Raw genomic sequence first — 20634 nt, forward strand, 5'->3', positions numbered from 1 at the left:
TGTGCTGTATTCTGTCTGTGAAAACTATAGACATCATCCTTGAGATTCAGGTGGATGTTCTTGCCTCATATCTTGAAGGCCTCTCCATTTTGGGAAACCTCATTGAAGAAAGAGCTGAGAATCATAGAATATCCTGAGTAGGAAGGGACCCCTCAGGATCATCCAGTCCAACTCCTGGCCCTGTACAGAACACCCCAGCAATCCCACCCTGTTCCTGAGAGTGTTGTCCAAACCCTCCTGCAGCTCTGGCAGCCTTGGGGCTGTGCCCACTGCCCTGGGGAGCCTGTTCAGTGCCCAACCAGCCTGTGGGGGAAGAACCTTTTCCTGTTATCCAGCCTAAATTTAAATGGCCAAGCCGGTCTACATTGGATTATGGTGACCCTGAACAGTCTTCCTTGTTGAGCCTGTTTTAATTCCCTGCTTCCTAAGATATGCTTTGAATAAATACAGAGGAGCAGTTGGTCCTTCGTGCTTGGCATAACTGATGCCTTTGCAGAGACAAGTGTGGGTCAGTTGGAACTGATTGTTCCCGGTATCTCTTGATCCAGCAGTGTGAAGGTGGTTGTCCTCTCTGAGGAACCACAGGGGCTTTGCTATAGTGGAGCTTGGGTTGTTTTCTCTCTGATCTTCTTTCGTACCAGTGAAAGATGAGAAAGGAGCTTCCCTGGGAACATTGACCTAACTCCTCTCAGTACCGTTAGTTTTCTGTAAACATCCTCACAGAGCTAACAGCAAAGCACCTCTCTCTCTGGAGGGTCGGTGGAGAGCACCGTGTCCCACCCAGCCATCTCAGAGGAGACCAGCATGGAAAATCTCACCATGCTGCTAGAGCCTGGGAACCTTCACCAGGCAACTGCTTTCACGGGCCTGCATGAGTCTTATGTCTTAGAGAAAGGACACTTGAAAAATACAAGTCAAATTTGGTCTACTTGGTTGTCACGAGCTGTCTTTTGGTCACTATGTTGAAGACGGAGGTGTCTCTGAAAAAGCGATCTCTATCTTGCAGTCAGGTGGTTTCTGTGTCTCCCATCTGTCCTTGTCTGCCACAGAAAGAAATACATGGCCAGGTGCATTCTTGGCTCTGAATTTCAGGTTATTTCAGGCTGTGATGCAACCCAAAGTTTGTGGTATTTTGTTGGGCTGTGTTTTAATTCCAAGTAGAAAATAAATCCCAAAGGAGATGTTGGATTTTCCCTGACTAGGATTGGAATTTTGTGACCTACAGAAGATTATATTAGAAAAATCACTTGTTAAGAGGGTTTGAAACCAAACCATTTCTTGTAGTTGAATTAGCAGTGCTCAGAATCTGCCCCTCTCAGGTGTTTCCACCAGGAGCTGAGTGTAGCCCCTGTTTTCCTGTGACTGTCTGTCCACGGCTGCAGTGGTCAGTGATCCTTGGTACGAGTGTTCCAGGGCCTGTTCTCCACACAGGGCTTAGCAGAAATCCATCTCTCCTGAGCTCCTTGAACTGCTCTGAGGTAACAGGTCCTCATGTTGGGAAAGATTTCCAGAGCTTGAGGGACTCAGAGATCCCGGCCTCAGTTGTTGTTCCTAGAGAAGTCCCGTAGTGCAGAATGGTGATTACCTTGTCAGCTGTTGGGCTCTGGAGGGAATAAGTAAGGATGTAGTTGTTCAAGTCATTTGGACTTATCTGGGAGAGGGGATCTGATGAATGGCAAGTGTAGCTGGGAGAGACCATCAGTCCTAGATTGGTGGATTCAGGATGGAAGCTTGATTGGTTTTTTTGTTTTGGTTTGGTTTGGTTTGTTGTTTTTTGGTTTTTTTTTTAAGAAAAATAATTGTTAATAAGTTCTGCTTTAGAGAGCACAAGAAATGCAGACCAGGGGGTGGTCAATGTGCCTTGAGGAAGCAGCATGTCACTAACATACAGGTATTTGGCTAATAAGCTAATGCATGTTTCTAATCACAGTAATAATACAGTTGGAAATAATAATTGCCATTGCTGTAAAGAAAGAAATTGCTTATGACTTAATATGTTAAAATGAGTTCAAATCATCGGGTGCTCTTTTGCTCCCTAGGAGGGGAGGCTGCTTAGGTGAACATTGGAAGAGAAATGGTACAGCTCATTAATTTGTGATGCCAAGTTCTCGGAGGGCAGTGACAGGCTGAGTATTGTGTTGTACATTATTGTGTCATGTGATAACAGCACCATGTTTTCCTGTCATTTCCACAACCTTTCGTGGCTGAAGTGACACACAAGCAACCCTGGGTAGTAATCACATTGTCCCGTTCAGTTTCAAAAGGAGAGAAGTGGAACTCATCCCCACACTGTCCAGCAGGCTACAGTAAGCTTCCCTGTCTGTTAGCCATTGTCAAATCTTTCCATCCTGCAAAAATGGCATCTCCTAAAGTCATGGAATTGTCTCAGAAATAGTGTCATTCCATAGGGTGACTGCTGTGTAATAATGCTGCTTTTGCATCTCAGTACCATTTTGCAAACTGTTTATAGTGTGCTCGGGTTCTTCTGTTGATTCTTATGGCTGTGCTCATGTCTCTGTTTGGTGTTCTCTCTCAAGGAGCTGCCCATGGCCCAGGAGAGGGAATGGTTCAGAAGGAGGGTCAGCGTTCTCAGAAGGGTTGTTAAATTAATTAGCTCAGTGTTTTCCAGTATTATCCTGAAATTCTTGAATGCAGTGTAAGCCTTGAGCTCCTGGCCGTGGCAGGGTCAGTGACTGTGCTGCAGTGCTGGCTCGTGGCCAAGGCAGAGCGAGTTTGGGATCAGTGTGCCCAGTGAAATTCATCACCACGATGAGAGGAGAGGTTTCCTCCATGTCAAGAGCAGGGTTAATCAAAATCCTTTGTAACTCAGTACTTTACTAGGGAAGCTGAATACAAAATATTGATGTTTTAAAAGCCTCAGCCAAGCTCTGTTGAGACTCTTCACAGCCTTGAACATGTGCTGGGCTGAGAAATGGGGGCTGTGGAAGGGCTGTGCAACTTCCACAGCTTTGTTATTATCTTTAAAATAAAGTTTTGGAGGAGCATAAAAAGCAGAGGCAGTGCTAGGGAGAATTTCAACCTCTTGGTCACAAGGAAAGGGAGCAAGTGTGCTTTGCTTTAGTCTGAGTAGGTCAGAGATGGAAAACTCTGCCACATTTTCTGTATCTCTTTATGTCTAAGAATCTGCTATAGAATATAGTGAAGCCTCAGGATAGCTTGTATGGGTCAAAGCAAACCCAAACTGGTTCTGTCCTACTTGCAAGGATGCTCTTTGCTTATCAGAAGCAAAAATTTATTTTCTTTAAAATCTAAAAGATTTGTGAGAGCACCAACTTTTCCAGTCCTCAGAAAAAAACCAAAACATTTCTTCTGGAGACTTTCTCCAGTGAAATTTAAACTAGAGTCGGTACTGTGTTAGCAAGATCTGAAAACTGTTTTAGAAGTGACACAGACATTGAGATAGAAGCATCACAGTTCTCCAGGACCTCTCCAGGCTGTTGGAAAGTCTTGGGAGGGACTGTCAGCCCCAGTCCTAAGCCATGTTTTAGTCTGAAGTTATGGACAGTGCACAGTGTCATTCACACCCTGCAGTTTGCCTGGAAGCCCTTTTGTTGGGATTTACACTTCAGCTTTGGCTGATGGACCACAAATCTGTTTTTAAAATGCCATTGTGTCGAGCAGCTTTTTTACCAAACTTGTAGAAAAGTAGAATATATTCTCATTAACTGTAGTGTAAGTAGGAACTTTAATGAGAGACTTCTGAGCAGAATCCAGCACCAGGCTGGCTTGGGAGACACAGTGGCTTGCTTGGATCTTTTTGCCTCTGCAGATTTTATTCATGTCAGCTGTAGCATTGAATATGTCAACTTTTGGGCTGCTTTGAGTCCTGCAGAGCTCTCAGCAAAGTGAAGGAAGAGGATATATGTAGCTGCCTACACCATCTTTCTGACCTTGCTTCATATGTGATAACTACCAATTTAGCCTGAAACAACCCACCAACTTTTCTCTGCTTCTCCCAGTGGTCCTTCTTTTTCATGCCCAAGGAAGTGCTTGTTTTTAAAAGTTTTGGCCTCCCTGCAGTTGGGTGTTAACAGCAGGGCTCAGGGAACTAACACAGCCTGTTGGGGAGCTTCCCAAGGTGTCTGTGGGTGTCCCCAGGAGGTTGTGGGGGTCTCTAGCCCTGGCAGTCTTCCCATGCAGGTTCAGCTCTCAGCCTGGTGCCCTGTCCCAGCCTGGTGCCAGAGCCCGTTTCCTGCCAGGCTGGGCCTGCAGAGTCAGCTCTGACAAAGGACAACTGTTTGGAGTTGTTGTCCTGCTTGGTGCTCCTAATCCGTGGAATAACTGCTGTGACAAGCACAGTAACTATCTGCAGTGAGACAGACACATCGGTGCCTTTCAAGTGCAGGGAGCACAACCACCCCCTCAGCCCTTTTTTTTCTTCTTGCCTTTTGAAAATTTTCAAAACAAGATGAGGAGTTGGAAGTCCTGGACAAGTTATCAGGAGCTGTGGTCACCAAGATGCATTTGGAAATGCTACCTTTAACTGTTTGAGGAGTATCTAGGAGTATCTATTATTTTTTAAAATCATATATGAAGCCCCACAAGTTCATCTTGGACATCCTGAGCATTTAGAGAATATATTTCCAATTTTGCTCAACATTCCCAGCCTTAGAGAAGGTTGGATTGCACAGCTTAAAAATGAAAGGGTAAGAGGAGGCACATGTCTGCTCCCATCTGTGCAAGCTCTGATGTGCACTAATCACAGGGACTGGGCACTAACTACTTTTTGCCCTCACCAGACACTGTGTGGTTGCCCTGCTGTTCTTTGAAGCAGGCTGCTGTAGTATCCATAGCACCAGAATGTAGTGCAGGGCTTAGGCAGCTGTTCTGTGTTTGGAGGCATGTTCACTCCATGGATTTATGTCCTCATCCATCTGCAGCATTGCAAACCGAGGAATAAATGTTCTGCATTGGGGATTTAGGTTTTTTTATTGCCTCAGATTTACATCAGAAAACTCCCAATTTAGATCAGTGTAGAGTCTGTGTTCTAGACTTGCATTTTTGAGCTGCTTTCTTGGCATGGAAATCCATTTAGATTTTGATTTACATTGAAAAATTCCTGATATCAAGCGTAGCTTTTTGACATTAAAAGCAATCATTGCATTCCATTTACAACTCTTGAGGTGGACCTGCTTACGTGTGGCAAATGAGCTAAATGAGCAAAATCTGTATTCAGGTGTCTGTCAGTCTGTCAGACTTGTCATTTGCTTATTTGACCATTTCCCTGGGTATTTGAGAAGAGCTAAGCAGGAGCTGTGGTTGTGAGACAGGGCAGATGGATCCGTAACAGCACTGAGCTCCGAGACGGGAGGGTTTGGGGGTGGATGGTGATGCTGCAGCTCGATCCAAACCCCTGGAGAGCTGCAAAGCCCTCGGTGCAGCCCCAGCAGGGGGTTATTCCCAGCTCCCACCTTACTCCTGGCATCTCGAGCCACTGTCCCTCAGCTGCCCAGCAATGGCACAGCTCGGCTTTCACACACAGCTGGGGACAAACAGGCTGCTTGTGTGATGGAATTAATGAATTCCAAATCCCTTTCTCTTCTGGTGGAGCATCAGAAAAGCAAAGTTTCTTGAGCAGAAAAACAGAGGGAAGAGTGGAGAAGGGTTTAATTGCTTTATTTGAATAAACTACATCAATGTTTAAATTTCTTAACTCCATGAGAGCTTTGGTATGAAGTGTTTTTCAAAGATCTGGAAAGGGTTTTCTCCGGAAATCAAAACTCAACTCTGTTAAATGTCACCTCTCTGCTATTTTTCCTCTTTTTGAAGAGGGTTTAGCTCTCAGTGGTTGTGCTCCTTGGTGCCCACCAGCTGGCTGGAGGTGAGGCAGGAAATGCCCCTTTGCCAGTTCCTCTTCAGCTGGTGCTTCTCACCTCCCTCCCTTAGAACAAAAACTATTATTATGGTACTGACCAAACAGGATGGTGGAGCAGTTAGACAGTAACCTGTTCAGAAGCTGCCTGTGAGACCCTTGGCATGTGTGGAGGTCATGTTTCTTTTCTTTTTTTCTTTTTTTTCTTTTCTTTTTCCCTCTTTTCTTTTTTGACATTTTGCTGCCTTATTTTCATTCCTTGCTTTCTAGTAAGCAACTTCCTCAGAGAACCCCTTCAGTGCAGTGTTTATTATGAACAGGAGCTGTGAGACAGGCGTGTCCATCCCCCCTGTGCTGTGTTGTAGCACTGTCAGGGGGTTTCCTGAATTTCCTGAATACAGTGTAGGGACACTGTAGAGAGCAGCAGATTGAAAATCTTGAGTTGGGCAGGTTAGAGAGCAAGAAACAGCAGTGCAGACACAGCCCAGAAGTGGGGAGAGGAGCTGCACCCCAAGGCTTTCATCGAACGGGCCAAGGGCTGTGGACACGCAGCTGCCTCAGAGCCATCAGCACTAACCCAGAGCAGCGCGGGAGGGGCTGGAGGGCAGCAGGTGAGGTCATTTGAACCACTTGGCCTTTCACCCTCACAAAGCCCGGGGTCCAAACCAAACCCGGTGGAGGTCACAGTTGGGTCCCCCATGACACCCAGCTGGGTGGTGTTTGCAGCTGCTGGTGGCCAGCGTGGGGTTTATCAGTGTGGAATCAGCCATGAGCTGTTTATTCCTCGGCTGGCAAACTCCACGGGTTTGGTTGGATCCACCACATGTGTTCTGCTCGTGGGGCCAGACCCTGGCCAGGCAAGTGGGGGCTGAATCAAATGCCCAAGAGAAGTGATCAGAGCCTGAGGGCCGAGTGTGACAGATGTGCCCTGCACACAGGGCGAGCACAGCTACCTGTGTGTTCACAGTCCCTGTCAGGTCAGTGTGCCCCGAGTGGGAGCTGCCTGCAATGCTCTTGATGCATCTCAAAAGAGGGACAGTGGGGTTTTGGCTTACTTTATGACCCAAGAAGTGTGACTCAGGTAATTAATTAATGAAACCCTGAAATTTTGCATAGCATTTTAAGATGAAAAGTGTTGCAAATACTTATGCATTTCCTCTTAATTCAGTGAAAGCATTGGTGCATATGAATGAGCCATTAGGGGCACCTTCAAACAATCTCGGAACTCCTCTGTTCACACAGTTTGGACATTGGTCTGCTCCTTTCCTAGGCAAATTCTGGTGGCTTCAATAGGAGCAGGTTTTGCCTGAGAAAGTTAATTTAGGTGTTTGGTAAAGACACTTGAACAGGCAGTTTTTGTTTTCATATGTCACAAAGAACTTGTCTTGCTTTTTATAAATTATTGGCTCTCTATTTGGTTTTGAATAAATTAAATTATTAAATTATAACATATGAATGTATTGGGTTTGGGGGGTTTTTGAGTTATCTTTTTTAATTGCCATTTTCCATGGAGGGCAAACTTTTTCTGAAGTCTCCCTGGGTCACCCAGAAGAACTTTGCCTGTGTTTGACAGAATCCCAGCTGGAGGGGAGGCAGGTGCCGGGATGTGGTGGTAGAGCAGCAGGAGCTTTGTGGAGATGGGGCTGGGAGTGCTCTTCAGGCTCTTGGTGCTGCATGTTCCCAGATCCTGCTCTCAGCCTGATGCATTTTGTGTGCGTGCTTAGAATGACTCTATGAGACACATTGAATTTTATGCCACAGCTGGAGAAACTTATCCTTAATTGAAGCTGTGGACAAGTGTATGTCATTTTTGATTTAACATTTACCCTCACCCCTGTACCCCTCACCCCAACCAAAATCCTTTGTGGAGTCAGATTGTTGCTGTAGCTTTGTGAACCCCTCTTCTAATGTTTAAACAAGTGCTGAAAAGAGACATTTACGGACTATTTAAAATGTGGAAAAATTGCTTCCCAATATTTTTGACAGAGAGAGACTGAGAACACACAGCATTGAATCATCAGGAAAATTGAAGATTTCCCCTGAACAACATTGGGATTTTACAGCAGAGGACTTGAAAGACCTTGGAGAAATTGGACGAGGCGCTTATGGTTCTGTCAACAAAATGGTCCACAAACCAAGTGGGCAAATTATGGCAGTTAAAGTAGGTGATGCCCATCCTTACATTTGTACTTTAGTCTGTTGGGATGCTGTGTGATGGAGAATTAAGGTTCTTCCATCTAGCACCCATCTACTACTCTGTTCTATTTATTTCTGGTGTAAAGGCTACTGTTTGCTGAAAATACAGTGTATAATGGGCATGTTTTCAAGTGATTTGTGAATTTCTCATAATTGCTGTGCCCTTTTGAAAATGTCAATCAGGAACCTGCTGTTCTGAGGGGATCACATATCTGGAGACTGATGATGGGGCACGGGCCTTTCACCTCTGGGTCACTGGTTCAGGTACAGCCTAGGCTGGTGGGAGACACAACTTGACATCTCAGCTTTTTGGTGTCTTTTGTGAATTAAAGTAGAGACTTAAAATTAGCTCTAAGTCAGTATGTGCTATGGTGTGGCCTCACCAGGAGGAACTGGAATGGAGTGGATGTCTTCTAGGGAGTGTTGTGCTCTTGCTGATGTATGTCTGCTTTGTGCTTATCTGTTCTGGAGATGGAAAGTGCAGCAGTTTTCTGGACTGTCCATTTTCTACTTTATGCTACCCAAAAATGCACCTTAAACACAGAAACAATACTCAGCCTCCTCTCCCAGCTGGGCAGTACAGAGTATTCTGTCTTGCCGCAGCAGGGCTGCTCCCTGGTTATCTTTGAGGATCTGCTTGTCCATGGAGGAGGGCAGCACCCATTCTCTCTCTCTCTCTGGTCCTTTCCCTTGCTCGTTGCAGGTGGCAGATGATATTCATCTTTAACTGTGTCTATGACATCAACTATAAGTGCACTCGTGCCTCCCAGGAAAGAGCAGAAGTGAGCTATGTAGGAGTCTGTGTTGCTGTCTTTTCCAACTCTCTCTGTCTTCTTTGGAATATTGCCTGATCTGATCTGGAGACACTTGCCCCTGCTGATCTCATGGGCCAGGCAGACATATCTCAGTCTCCAGCTGCTGTGACTATTGATACCTGTCTCTAGTGTGTCAGGTTACTGGAGTAACCCTCATCTTTGATCTTCTCCAGTAAATACTGACTGTCACAGCAGTGGGATCACTGGTTAGGTCTCTGAGTGTTTTGGATCGCCATGCAGTGGTGTTTCAACCTGGATTTGAATCCCTAAAAGTCTCCAGTGGATCTAGAGGTTGCCTGTAGCTAAAGGCTCTTTTCTTTCAGTTGCCTTTGGTAGAGCTCATGGGTGTATTTTGCAGATGATGTGTTGAAAACCGTTTGTGTAATGAAGTGATGCCCTGGCACCTCCAGCTTGTTAAACCTGGGTTGTGTGAGCTGGGTACCTGTAGTTTTGCTCCTGTAGCTGTAGTATGAGGAAGGCACACCCCCAGAGCTGAGAGGCTGCTGTCTGGAGCTCTGCAGTGGGTACAGCCATGCGGAGAAGGGCACTGGGATGGATTAGCTCATGTCATGGAGGAGATGTGTCTGCTGGCACAGGGATTCTCTTGTTCCAGACTGTTTGCATGAGGACTTGCCAGTGTTGTAGGTGAATGTTGTCGGTGTCAAGGGCCTGTGCTGAGGTGCAGCTCCCCTCAGGGAGGAAGAAGGCACCAGGGCTTTGTCCCTGAGGCACAGGGCTGGAGATAACGTGGCACAGCATGTTGAGCTGCCTTCCCAAAGAAGGAGAGGTGTGCTGAGCCTCAGGAAGGTGTTGGGCTTAGGGGCTCACTTTAAAAGAAACAAAACCTGATGGTTTTACAGTGGCTAAGCTGTGAAATGTTCCAAGTTGTGGGCTGGTGCCACCTTCTTTTCTCTGGCCCCACTTCTCTTGGGCAAGCGTGGCTAGACCTGCTGGGGAAGGAAGGTAGGAGGGTCTGGGCAACAATATAATTTCTAAAATGGTAGAGGTGAGAGACTGTTCTCTTTGTCCCAGTGGGGATAAGACATGAGACTGGGCAAAGGAACACCTGTGGGTGGAACAGTCAGTGAGGTCCCCAAGGCAGTAGCAGCAATTCCCCAGCGTGGATGGTGCAGTTCTTTGAGACGAGGCTTCAAGATGGGGCTGAGCTTGGTAAGAACTAATTCATCCCACACTCCTCAGACTTTTCTTTCTCAGATTGCTGCTTTTGGGGCAGCCGAGGTTGTGCAATAATCTCCCTGCTCTACTCTATCTCAGTCTGCCCTACATGGCATCCCTGTTTGGGGCTGTTCCCCTCCTGCTCTCTCTGTTTCTCTCAAGCCTCTGGTCTCTTGACAGCAGAACTGTTGCCTTCAGCTGTGTGCTCTCCTTCAGCATAATGCTCTTCTGTAAGAGAGGGTTGAGAAGGGAAATGGTGTTTTGTGAAAACCTCTGTGGTGTGGCACTGTGCTGGGGCAGGCATTGGGAATGCTGCCCTTCACAGCTGGATTGTGAAACCAGTGTCTGGTTATGTGGTTGGGCTGCTGTCTCTCCCGTTCTTCCCCGAGAGCAGCAGGCCAAGCATCCTTGGAAGGACATACAGCAGGAGGAAACAGCTTTATGGGAGCTGCAAGCCAAAAGTTGGCTGTTCTGTACTGCTAATTAGACGCAGAGAAAATTGGTGCAGGGATCTGTCCCAGTTGCTCCTCCGTCCTTCCTCACCACTCCCTAGTTTTCCACTACCATCGATGCGAATTCCCAGCACAGTCAGGAAATTCCTACCCCGCTTCTGGAAGGGCTAAGTCCTGTTTGCACCTACATTGACCAGGCTTGTCACCCCCTCCTGCCACACATAGGTTCAAATCCTCTTTGTTCTACAGGTGGAGGCTTCCTCTGGCTGGTGGCAGCTCCTGCTGAGCCAGGCCCAGCCAGGCACCTCTGGGCACTCATCCTGCTCCCCTCAGCCTACACAGGTGTGGCTGCCATTGTGTGTCTTCCAGTCCTGTTCCTAGCTCCTTCCTCTGGCTTTTTGTAGCCTGTCATGCCTTTGCACAAGGAACAACTCCTTGAAGCTTTCCTCTTGCTTGGTGTGTGTGGCACCAGTGCTGGGCATGGCTTCAGTGCCCCAGCATGGCCTTTTTGCTGCACTTCCTGGCAGTATTTCTTACCACTGCAGAGAAGTCATTCCTGAGTGCTGAAATACCACCAAAATAGCTTGAGATCTGCAGGTGGAGGTACTGTTTCCTTCCATTTTTCCTTTTTGTGCATTTTGCTCTCATCAGCCCGTGGGTCCTGGCAGATGTAATCCTGGCACCTTCAGTGCGAGTGTCTCGCTGCTGGCATGGGCAGGGCTGCCAGGCCCTGGATGAGTCAGGCAGCTTTCGTCTGTGCTCCAGAGTCAGCAGCAAAGGAGGAAAATGAGCCTAAAATGAGCCTCATTGTGTTGCTGGCTGGAACCACTGCAGCAAAGCTTCAGCTGTTGGAGCATGGCTGGGATGATGAGCTCTTATCCCCAGTCCTGCTTGTCCCTCTCCTTCAGCCTTTGTCATTCTATCCCTCTGTGAATACCTTTTTCAGTGACAAAAAGACATTATGTACCCCTTTGGCCATGGGCTGGAGGCTGGAGTGGGCTGCAGGAGCAGGGACCTGGTGCTCCTGAGGCTGCCACCTGCAATGGCTTGTGCATCCCTTACTCTCTCAGCCATAAAGAGCCTCTTCCTAGAGCCATCAAGAAGAGAGGGAGAGGATGAGGAAAGAAGAATCCAGCTCAAGAGGTTTTGTGTTCAAACCCTTCTCATTTTTGCCCCTGAAAAGTGTTTTATTATGTTTTTCAAATCTTCCAAACTTTTATTTCCAAATAAAAATCAGTCGTCTCATTCATGAAGTCCCTTCCTCCAGTTTCCCTGGATATGCAGAGTCCCTGTTTGCTCTGGATCAGCTGCCATCTCAGTTTTCCTGTTACTGAAAACACCCTTTTCAGTTTCTTGAGGATTTATTGGCATATGAGGTCAAGACTTTTCCAGGTGGGAAAGAGAACAGCCCAATTTTGCCCAGTGCTAGTTCTGGCTATGCAAACTCATAATTGTAAGCGCAGTTTGTGCACTAAATCTTCACCTCCTTCTCAGGTTTCTCTTCCTGGCTCCTCGTTTTCCTTGAAGTCTCTTCCTGGCTGACATTTGCCTGCCCCACTGGCACCAGTTGTCTGTGATGTTGCCTGGTTCCACTTCCAGGTTCACCCAATATCCTTTAATTTTGCTTCTGGTTTCTTGTTTTCGTGTTAGGCTTTTCCAGTCTGGGGCAGTTTGGAAGTGACCTGTCACTAATGTCCTGGGCTTCTCCACTCCAGAGCCCTGGTCCCTTCTCAGGACCTGCTCCACTGCTGTCACTCTGGTTTTATCCCAGAGGCCTCACGGTCTGTGCAGATCTCCAGCCCCTTTTGCATTTGCCCTCCAGCATCACCACGTGGTGTGGTCCCAGCTGCTCCAGGGACACTGGTGCATCTTGTTCCATGAGGGTACCCCAAATCGGAGGCACACTGGGGGAACCACAGAGAAGCTGCATTTTATTGGGGTGAAATGGTTTTCTTGGGAAGCTCACACAGCCGCTGGGAGGTTTCTTTCTGTCCTGAGGTTTCCTTCCGGCCCTGGTGATAGTTCACACAAAAAAGGTGCTTTAAAAGATCCCTGGAATATGGATATAACAGTACATAAATGAAAAAAAAAATAAAGACCAAACCAGAATGAAAGCTGGGGAGCATTCTCCCAGCTGGAGCAGGATGCTCTGCTTTGCACTGAAATACTGTACACAGTGTGGGTTTTATTACCCAGGGTACTTCACAAGGCCCCTGGAAGGCTGGGAAAACTGCTTGTTTGAAGAGTTCCTAAAATAAATCAGCAAATATTTAAAATAGCCAGACTTTGCTGCGTTGGATGGCTCCTGTGCAGGTCAGGAGCCCGAGCACAGCAGTGTCCTGAGCCTCCATGGGTGTCTGTGCTGAGCCTCAGGCTCGGGGAGGAGCTCTTCACCTCCTGCTCCTCCCTCTCAGCCCTCTCTGCCCTGCAGCAGGGAATGCCTGGGACATCTGGGATTCACTACCAGCAGCTTCTGCCAGTTTCTTTTAAACCAGTTCAGCTGTCTGAGAAACACATCACCAGGAGACGAGTAGAGTGGCGTGTGCTTTGGTTGACCTTCAAGTTTCTTATCACGGTCTCATGGAAACATCTTGCACCTCTTTTTAATTGAGTGTTTTTTTTTGCAGAAATGTTTACAGCTGGGAAGAGGGCATTTTGTCCACAGTGTTCAGTTTTTCCCCACTCTGAAAGAAAGTGATTTTCAGCTCTATGGCAGAATTTTCTTTATTTTCCTATATCTGGTTTATAAACCAACCCAGCTGATTTAGTGCCACTCTGCAGTATTGTACAGTCCACCCTGCAGTTCAAGTCAGTGCCCTTAGCAATTGTTGCTCTTTCAGTCTAGCAGTAGTTTTTACCTGCTCTGCTTCTGCTCTAAACTTGCCCTAAGAAAATCAAAAGCATTTTCAAGATCAGTCGGGTAATCGGAGATGTCAGACCAATGGGTTGTCCCTCTTCTTCCTGGAGGAGCCAGGAAGCCATGGAGTCATTTCTTGTTAAGAGCACAGTGTCTCTTGTACATTATTTTGTCAGTGCTTGTTCTCTCATCCACAGCTTTAAACCAGAAGTTTCTGTCTGACTTTTCACAGGTTTTCTCTGATGGCAGTCCCACAGCTGGAAGAGGTTGACTAAGTATCAAATATCCCTGAGAACAGGAATTTAATAGTTATTTATACTTCCATGATCCCTCCATCCTTACCTGGATGCTGATAGCCCATAAAACCCCATCAAAATGACATATTAAGCTCCATCAAGGGGCAAATTTTGCTGTCCTTCCAATGTCCCATATGGCTTTTGAAGAGAAGTCTTGGGGCTTTGTTGCAAACCATCATTGTCATTCTTTGCACAATTGGGTGCCCTCTCCCAAATTGACACCTTCAGAATTTTCTGTTTGTCATCTCCTTGGGTCTGCTGACTGAGAGTCAGGGACACCAGTGCTCCCAGCCCTGCTGGTGGGTAACTGAGGAGGGAATGAATGAGCAAGGGTTGAAAAGGCAATGGTAGAGAGAGTGAGAACCTCATCACAGGAGATGAGAAACTGGTTGTGATCTACTTCAGTCAGCACTAAATGTGTTTCGGATGGGTAGATAGATATTCTCATCCTCATCAGTGGCTGGGCAAACTCCTTTTTCCCTGCTGGTTTAGTGTCCCCAGTCCTTGCCATGCCCTGGGAGCACTACTTCTCCAGTGGCACTGCCAGACACTGCTGTGCTGAGCTTCCTGCTGAGGACACAGGTAGGCCCCGTGCTCAGGGCAGTGCTGGGTTGTCTCACAGCTCAAGGAGGTGGGTTTCAGTCTTCAATCTGGTGTTTATAGCTTTTTTTCTTTCCTTTTTTTTTTTTTTTAAACTGGTCACTTCCTGTTGCACCTGAATCTTTCTGTGTGAGAAATGGTTTGAATGGTGTCTCCTCTGTTTTGGGTTCAGTTTCTGGGATCTGGTTTTAGGTTCCAGAGTGGCACAACCCACAGCACAGATTATCCTTTTGCTGTTGATGCTGCTCAGAGCTCTTGTTCTTCGTGTCAGAAGGCTTTTTCCCAACCTGTGTTTGTATTAAAAGTGCTGGAGAATTTTCTCCTGGAGGATTTGATCCAGTTTAAAGAAATTGGAGGTCATCAAGCAATCATTAAAAAAGAGACTTTCCATAAGCCTCTACTACCAACCCCTCTTTTCCATCTGTGCCTTGTTTGGCCCTGAAGTCACCTGTCAGTGACTTGTCAGTGAGTGCCCGCAGGAGTGACCAGGCTGAGCCGTGTCTGAGTCAGACCGTGCCCATCCCTGTCTCAAATGCTGCCTCAGAGGAGCTGCCTCACCTTGTGTCTTCCTTCCCTGCCGTGTCCCATGTTGTGGGGGAGTCTGTCTGTGGGAGATGCTGCAGTGCCTTGCACTGTTCCTTGGATTTTGGTAGCATGTTGAGTCGTGGCTCGTGTACTGTTTGGCCAGTGACTGCTGTTGCCTTCACTCACCTTTTGCTGTTCCTTCCCTGTCCTGCTGGTGAACACTGGTTCCTCCTGGTGGACTGGGAGTGCTGGGCTGCAGCAGGCCCCCTGGCACACTCCAGCTAAACAAAGCCACTTTTCCAACCTGGGCTGAGCCCAGCTCAGTGCTGTGCTGCCCCTCAGAGTCCTCCCCTCCTCCCGAGCTTGCCAGTCTCCAGTGCTCTTGTATGAGACCTCCCAGTCTTGTACGTGTCATTCCCTTCACTCCCTGAAGCAATATTTGTTGGAGTGTCCATGTTGTCTTCTCAAGGTGTCCTTTGGCTCCCATGTCTGCCTGGACCTGTGCCATATAGCTGACCCACGGTCTGTGCTCTGGGTCCTCTGCCTGCCCTTCCCTGGGGAGATTGTGTTTGGGAAGAGGAATGTTTGGGTTCAGTGTTGTTCTGGAGTGCCATTACAATTTTCTCCACCATCCAGCATATATTTCACATGCTTTCCAGAGCTGGAGAAGTAACAACAGAGAAAGAATGCCAGAGGTGGGAGAAGATGCTTCCAGGGGAAGTTGTGGTGTTTGAGGAGGACACTGTGGGGGTGGCTGTGACAGGATTGTGCAGGTGCAAGGGGAATGCAGAGCAGGGCTGGAGACACTCCCAGATGACCAGGAGAGAGGCTTTTTGGAGACAGATATGGAGTGGGCACAGAAGGGGGGTGTGAGTTACAATATGGAGAAAAGCTCCCTTTGGTGTTGTTCCTCATCAAAAAGGTGACCTTTGCAGTGTGGGACACATCTCAGTGAGACTGAACTGTTCCTCATTGGTCTCACCACACTAGCTTTGGCATCCATCATCTCCTGTGGAGGTCAGAGCACTGGCACTTTCATTTCACACGGTGCTGGTGGTTTATCACCTGGAGACAGACGCTCAGTGTGCTCGGCCTGCCGAGTGCGGGGTGTGCAGAGCTCTGTGTGCTGAGGGAGGGAGCAGTCAGACTGCTCAGCTGAACTCGTGTGAACACACCTGAACCAGTGACCTAGAGGTGAAGCATTTCCGTTCCATTCCTGGCCCGTTGCTCCTGTTCTTGCTCTGTTGGTGACCACAGAGTCCCACCCACCCACGGCACAGTGAGGTGTGGGTGTGATGGACTGTGTGTGCTGGGCAGGTATCCTGACAGCTCCCCCAAGAACTCTGGAATGGATGGGGTGGGGAAAGGGCAATATGAACACAACAATTACTGGTCTAGGCCAAACTAGAGCTACTAGAATGTTAAGAATGAGTTGTAAAATACCAAAATATCATGATACACCAAAGGTAAGGAAAATTAGTGTTGATATTGTCCTCATTTTGTGTGGGCCATCACGAAATAGTCCTAAAGTACATAATCATGCACTGTTTCACATATGGCTCTGTATGAATGGCCAGCCTTGAAAGTACCTTCATAACATGGCCTTGTGCTGGCTGTGTGTGGTCCTGATGCCACCAGCAGTTGCCCACAGGGCAATCAGTGAAATGGGTGCTGGTATCCTGTAGATTTTTTCCACAACCTTACATAATTTTTCTCTTTGGATAGCCACGTAGTTTTTGTCCTCGAGGAGGGTCCAGGCTACTTTTCTTGCTTTGAACTTGTTGCCAAGTATTTTTTTCTTGTTTTTTTTTCAATAGTCTTTCAACATGAGTCACAGTTTCAGGATCACGATTTCCTCACCTGTGATTCAGAGAATGCATTAATTAGTGCAAGATGTTAAATATATCTGTAAAATCACATGAAGAACTGTGGATGGTCTTCTCCATCCTTCATTTAACCAGCTTCATGTTTGATCATGTACAGTTTTCTATTTTCAAATGTGCATTGTTCTTTCAAGCCCAAATGCGACTTCTATATAAATAATGTAAATATAGTGTATGTATACATACAAACATATATTTATACACACAAGGTATATATAAATAAAGTATCTTTTATATAGTGTTGATGTTCCCTTGGCCAGTACTAGGTAAAGAATTGTCAGTTTGCTGAGAAGAGCTCCCAGGACTGCTGCCCACCATTAGCATTACCAGAGCAGTGTGTTCCCTGGGTTACATGACAGCCCCTTCTCCCTGTGCCAGCCATGGTGGAGGCTGTGGAAGGAGCCTTTTTGGCTTCTGTGCTTAGAAATTTTAAACACAGTGTTCCTTGGTTAAATTTCAAACCAGCCTTCAAGCCCCATCCAGCATGGCTAAGAACTGTGTGGGAATTTGTTTTGAAATGAAAGCCTGGCTGTGGTGTTTTGCTGAAATCTCAGCTCTAATTTCCTTCTGACATTTCCTCTGAAAATGTTGATGCTCATGCAAGGACTGTGGGTTTTATAGTCTGATTAAACAGTGTTATTCACTTATATTTCTTGTTTGAGGACACAGCTTAATTCTCTGCAGTGTGTTTGAGCATCCTAGGGGACTGCCTGCTCCACCTGGGGCTGGGTCCCTGGCATGTGTCTCCATCAGCAGGGCTGAGGACACAGTAATGGCATGTCAGTGATAAAGTCTCTGCCACTCTTCCTCTTTCAGAGAATTCGGTCGACAGTGGATGAAAAAGAGCAGAAGCAGCTGCTGATGGACCTCGATGTGGTGATGCGAAGCAGTGACTGCCCGTATATTGTTCAGTTTTATGGCGCGCTCTTCAGAGAGGTGGGCACCCCAAACTTGCTTCATTTGGAGCACAGTTTGGGTTTTACTTTTTTTTTTTCTTTGCAGTTTCCAACCTGTGCTAAGGAGGAGGAAGTTGATTTATATAGGTATCTTGGCTGTCCACTTTACTCAAGGAGACCCAGCTGTCTGGGTGCTGCAGAGCACACACATGCTGTTCCCACGTGTTGTTTTGTGTCTCTGTGTATTCCAATCTCTCCTTTCCTGCTTTTCTTCTCTCTGGATGACTCCAGGTCTGAGGCTGCCCCACGTAGTGTGTGCTGCTGGTTTGGGCCCTGGGGCTCAGCACTTGGGCACAGCAGTGCTTTGTGTTGGTGGCTGTGAGGTGTGACCGTGGGGAGGCCCTGCAGCCCTGCTGGTGTTGTGGTTGCTGTGATGGTGCTCACAGCCCCTGTTCCCTGACGGATGTCTGTACATGCCCAGGCTGTGTCAGACACTCCCAGTGCACACACAGCTGCCTCAAAGCCTTTTGTACCTACAGACATGTAAGGGAACAAGGGCAGGTGTGCTGGGTCAGACCAGAATCCTGGCTGGGTGTTCTGCCTCTGGCAGTGGCCCACAGGATTTGCTTGCAGAAGGCTGTGTGATACTTCCCTTCAGACCCCAGTCATGTGCAGCTGAGTGTCTCTTTGATCAGCATGTGCCATCAGTGTGCTTAGTGACTCTTACTGGATTTCTTTTCTAATAAAGTGTTCAGTTTCCTCTTGAATACATGTACATTTTGCATCCATGGTTCTCCCTGAGAGTCACTTGCCTTGTTTATCTACCTCTTGTTTGACTGTCCATCACCTCAGTTAGAACTGTGGAATTGTTTAGGTCAGAATAAACCTCTAAGATCACAGAGTCCAACACTAACCCTAACACTGCCATGTCCTCAAGTGTTACATCTGCATATCTTTTAAATGTCTCCAGGGATGGTGACTCTACCACTTCCCTGGGCAGCCCATTGCAATGCTTGATAACTCTTTTGGTCAAGAAATTTTCTCTGATATCCAACCTGACCTGCCGGGGCACACCTTGAGGCTATTCCTCTCATCCTGTTATTCCCTGGGAGCAGAGCCTGACCCCCACCTGGTTCTATCCTTCTGTCAGGGAGCTGGAGAGTGCAAGAAGGTCCACCCCAAGCTTCCTTTTCTCCAAGCTGAGCCCCCCAGCTCCCTCTGCTGCTCCAGCCTCTTCCCAACTCCGTTCCCTTCTCTGAGCATCCTCCAGCCCCTCAGTGTCTCTGACAAGGCTGCTCACAAAACAGCAGGTCCAATGGGGCACTCCCTGGTTGGCTCCCTCACCAGCTCTGTCAGGAAGTTCTCTGCCACACACTCCAGGAACTTCCTGGACTGTTTCCTCTCTGCTGTTGTTGTACCAGCAGACATCTGGTAAGTTGAAGTCTCCCAGTGAGAGCAAGGGCCAGCAATTGCAAGACTTCTCCCAGTAGCTTATGGAATATTTTGTCTGTCTCTTCATCCTGGTTGGGTGATCTATGACAGACTCCCACCAGCACTCCAGCTGTGCCAGTCATCCCACCATGGCTTCATGATGGCAGTTATGTCATAGTTTTCTTGCTGTGCAATGGCTTCCAGCACCTCCTCTCTGCTGAATGATTTTGAATTTCTGTCCTGCTGTTTTGAGTGCTCCCATTGCTGCTGAGTTTTGAATGACCAGTAAAAGCAGTTGGAAAGCTGGTCTTTCCCATGCAGCCTGGCCAGTGTCGTGCTGTGGTTGGAGGTCAGATGTCAGGCTGAGCCGAGTCTGTTCAGTCCAGGCAGGAGAAGAGCCACTGAGCACTGCTGAGCAGTTGGTCTTTTTGCAAGAACAGGAGTTTTGGAAAAGATTAGTGTCCAAACCTGACTACTGCCTATCCTTCCTCCTGCAGCTCTCCTGCGGGCTTGGATTATCCCCACTCCTCTAAGTGCTCCAGTGTTGAAGCTGCCACAGTATAGGAGGATAGACAGGGAACTCTTGCCTGTCTTCCGCCACTTCAGCACAAACCCAATACCTCTGCTCAAGGGAAGAAGGAAAATAAAGACCTAATGGCTGCTGGTAGTCTTTGGGCATTATCAGGCATAGCAGCCTGTGTGGAGTCTTGTGGGGCTTTACTGGGGAACTTTTAGAGAGAAGGTCAGTGTTGTAGCTGAAGCCCAGAACTGGGGCTGAATATTCAATTCCCACTACTAGAGAGTCTGCCTCTGTAATTTTGCCAGGTCACTTCCCTGGCTTTAAATCTCAGTCCATAAAATAAGGATGATAATCCTTCCTTTTCCCATGCATTGATTTTTCTGATCTGTTTGAACATGGAGCCATTTGGGGCCAGTGTGCATTGTCCATCTTCACACAGTAGAAACTCCTACAATTGTGGAGCTGCAGCTTGGCTGGGAACTTCCAGCTTTGCTGAGATATCAATGACAAGGCTGTCAGCTGGTGTGAGGAAAGGTCTGTGGGCAAGACAGTGTCTTTCCAGATGCTGATGAGCAGCATGTTCAGAGCTGTCACCTCCCTGCAGCTCTGGGCACATCCCAGGATGTAAATGTAAATATAATAATATATAAATAATATAAAAATGTACCTTGATCAGCACCCAGATGTCAGCCTGGCTGCACTCTGTCTCGTCCAAGAATCCTGTCCTCCTGCAGCCAACTCCTTACATGGTCTGTCTGAGAGAGGTTTCACTGAGGTTGCTCTTGCTGGAGTGGAATCCCCTTTCCCCGCTTCAGTCATAAGCGGTGTTTGCTTTGGAGGTGAAAGCAGCCTTCCCCTCTGCTCAATCCCTTATGCCAACGTGGTGTTCCAGGTCATGTCCCTCAGAGCTACACAGGTGAGCTGGTAGGCTTGGATGAGGTTTTCTGTCTTGTCATGTTAATTACATATTCCAATATTAATTAGAATCTTAATGTTTTAAAGGTTGGAAAGTAGGACAGCAGAGAAGCACAGAAAGGGAAAGAAGGAATTTCACCAGGATGTTTGGATCTGTCTCACCCCCCTACACCCCCTCTCTGCTTACCAGATCTGTCTCAAATAACTGTGAATGATCCAGGCCATTTCTGCACCATCCC

At 47.4% G+C, this 20634-nt stretch overlaps 1 protein-coding gene across 3 annotated transcripts in view; it reads left to right on the top strand.

Moving 5' to 3' along the window:
- The window catches only part of MAP2K4 (mitogen-activated protein kinase kinase 4), a 90696-nt gene that overhangs the window by 46668 nt on the left and 23394 nt on the right, over positions 1–20634 (top strand). Inside the window, exons 1-4 of one of the 3 annotated variants that reach the window (XM_027903153.1) lie at positions 1860–1891; positions 2211–2306; positions 7820–7994; positions 17450–17569. In XM_027903153.1, the coding sequence (XP_027758954.1) occupies positions 1875–1891; positions 2211–2306; positions 7820–7994; positions 17450–17569 (408 nt within the window). In that variant the 5' untranslated portion in view covers positions 1860–1874. Of the gene's footprint in view, positions 1–1859; positions 1892–2210; positions 2307–7819; positions 7995–17449; positions 17570–20634 lie in introns of those variants that run through there. The other 2 variants (XM_027903151.1, XM_027903152.1) reach the window with 2 other exon arrangements.

The sequence above is a fragment of the Empidonax traillii genome, unplaced genomic scaffold, assembly GCF_003031625.1.
Source record: "Empidonax traillii isolate 1590-97213 ecotype Southwest subspecies unplaced genomic scaffold, ASM303162v1 scaffold937:size346366, whole genome shotgun sequence".
Lineage (NCBI taxonomy): Eukaryota > Metazoa > Chordata > Aves > Passeriformes > Tyrannidae > Empidonax > Empidonax traillii.